This window comes from Orycteropus afer, unplaced genomic scaffold (assembly GCF_000298275.1).
Source record: "Orycteropus afer afer isolate SDZICR_OR568_19922 unplaced genomic scaffold, OryAfe1.0 scaffold00276, whole genome shotgun sequence".
NCBI classification, from domain to species: domain Eukaryota; kingdom Metazoa; phylum Chordata; class Mammalia; order Tubulidentata; family Orycteropodidae; genus Orycteropus; species Orycteropus afer.
In genome coordinates this window covers 1,601,713-1,602,362 of record NW_006921863.1, presented here as the reverse complement: position 1 = coordinate 1,602,362, position 650 = coordinate 1,601,713, and the positions used below count along the sequence as shown (strand labels likewise).

General features: G+C 35.4%; 1 protein-coding gene across 1 annotated transcript in view; it reads right to left on the bottom strand.

The window, feature by feature from the left end:
• Positions 1–319: 319 nt before the first annotated feature.
• EDIL3 (EGF like repeats and discoidin domains 3) overlaps positions 320–650 on the bottom strand; it is a 772,555-nt gene continuing 772,224 nt past the window's right edge. Inside the window, exon 11 of the mRNA XM_007950540.2 lies at positions 320–469. Coding sequence (XP_007948731.1) covers positions 320–469 — 150 coding nt within the window. The remainder of the gene's footprint in view (positions 470–650) is intronic.

The window sequence follows — 650 nt, the reverse complement described above, 5'->3', positions numbered from 1 at the left end:
CTATGAGATTTCTCTTTACCCTTGCTATAAAATAATGCTACTTTCTTTCCCCAATACATTTCAAACAGTGTGAATCACTCAGAAAACAATGAGAAAAGTAATTCACAGTTAATGTGATGTTACTAAAGGAATTTAAACAATAAAAATCAAACTGAAGCATTGAAAAGGCAGCCATAGACCTCCTTAAAGACAGTGGCCTACCATAAATTGAGCACTTTTTCATGAAAAAAACTCCATTCATTTTCCTACAGATTTTGCACAGTTCATTCCATGGAGATACTTTTGGGGAAGTAAGAGGGTTATGGAACGTGTGGTCTCCTCATTCCTCCTCTGTGCATCCCAGAAGCTCTGATCGAAGTGTGATTCTCCCATACCAGGACCAAGGAAGGATTCTTATGTGCCGTGCATAGATGGGAGGGTCAATGACATTTTTTCTATGGGTGTCATTGTCAAAGTTACCCTGGAAAACCTAATAAAGAAAAACAAGGAATACCAGTTAGAAAACCTTCTGTTTCATTGGAATTCTTTTAATTATTTATTGTTTGGAAAATGTTCTCCAAGTCTGAGGTCTGAAAATTGTTCTCTTTTATCTTCTTCAAAATATAGCATGATGTCTTTTTAATAGTCTTTAAAAAATTATATCGCAAACC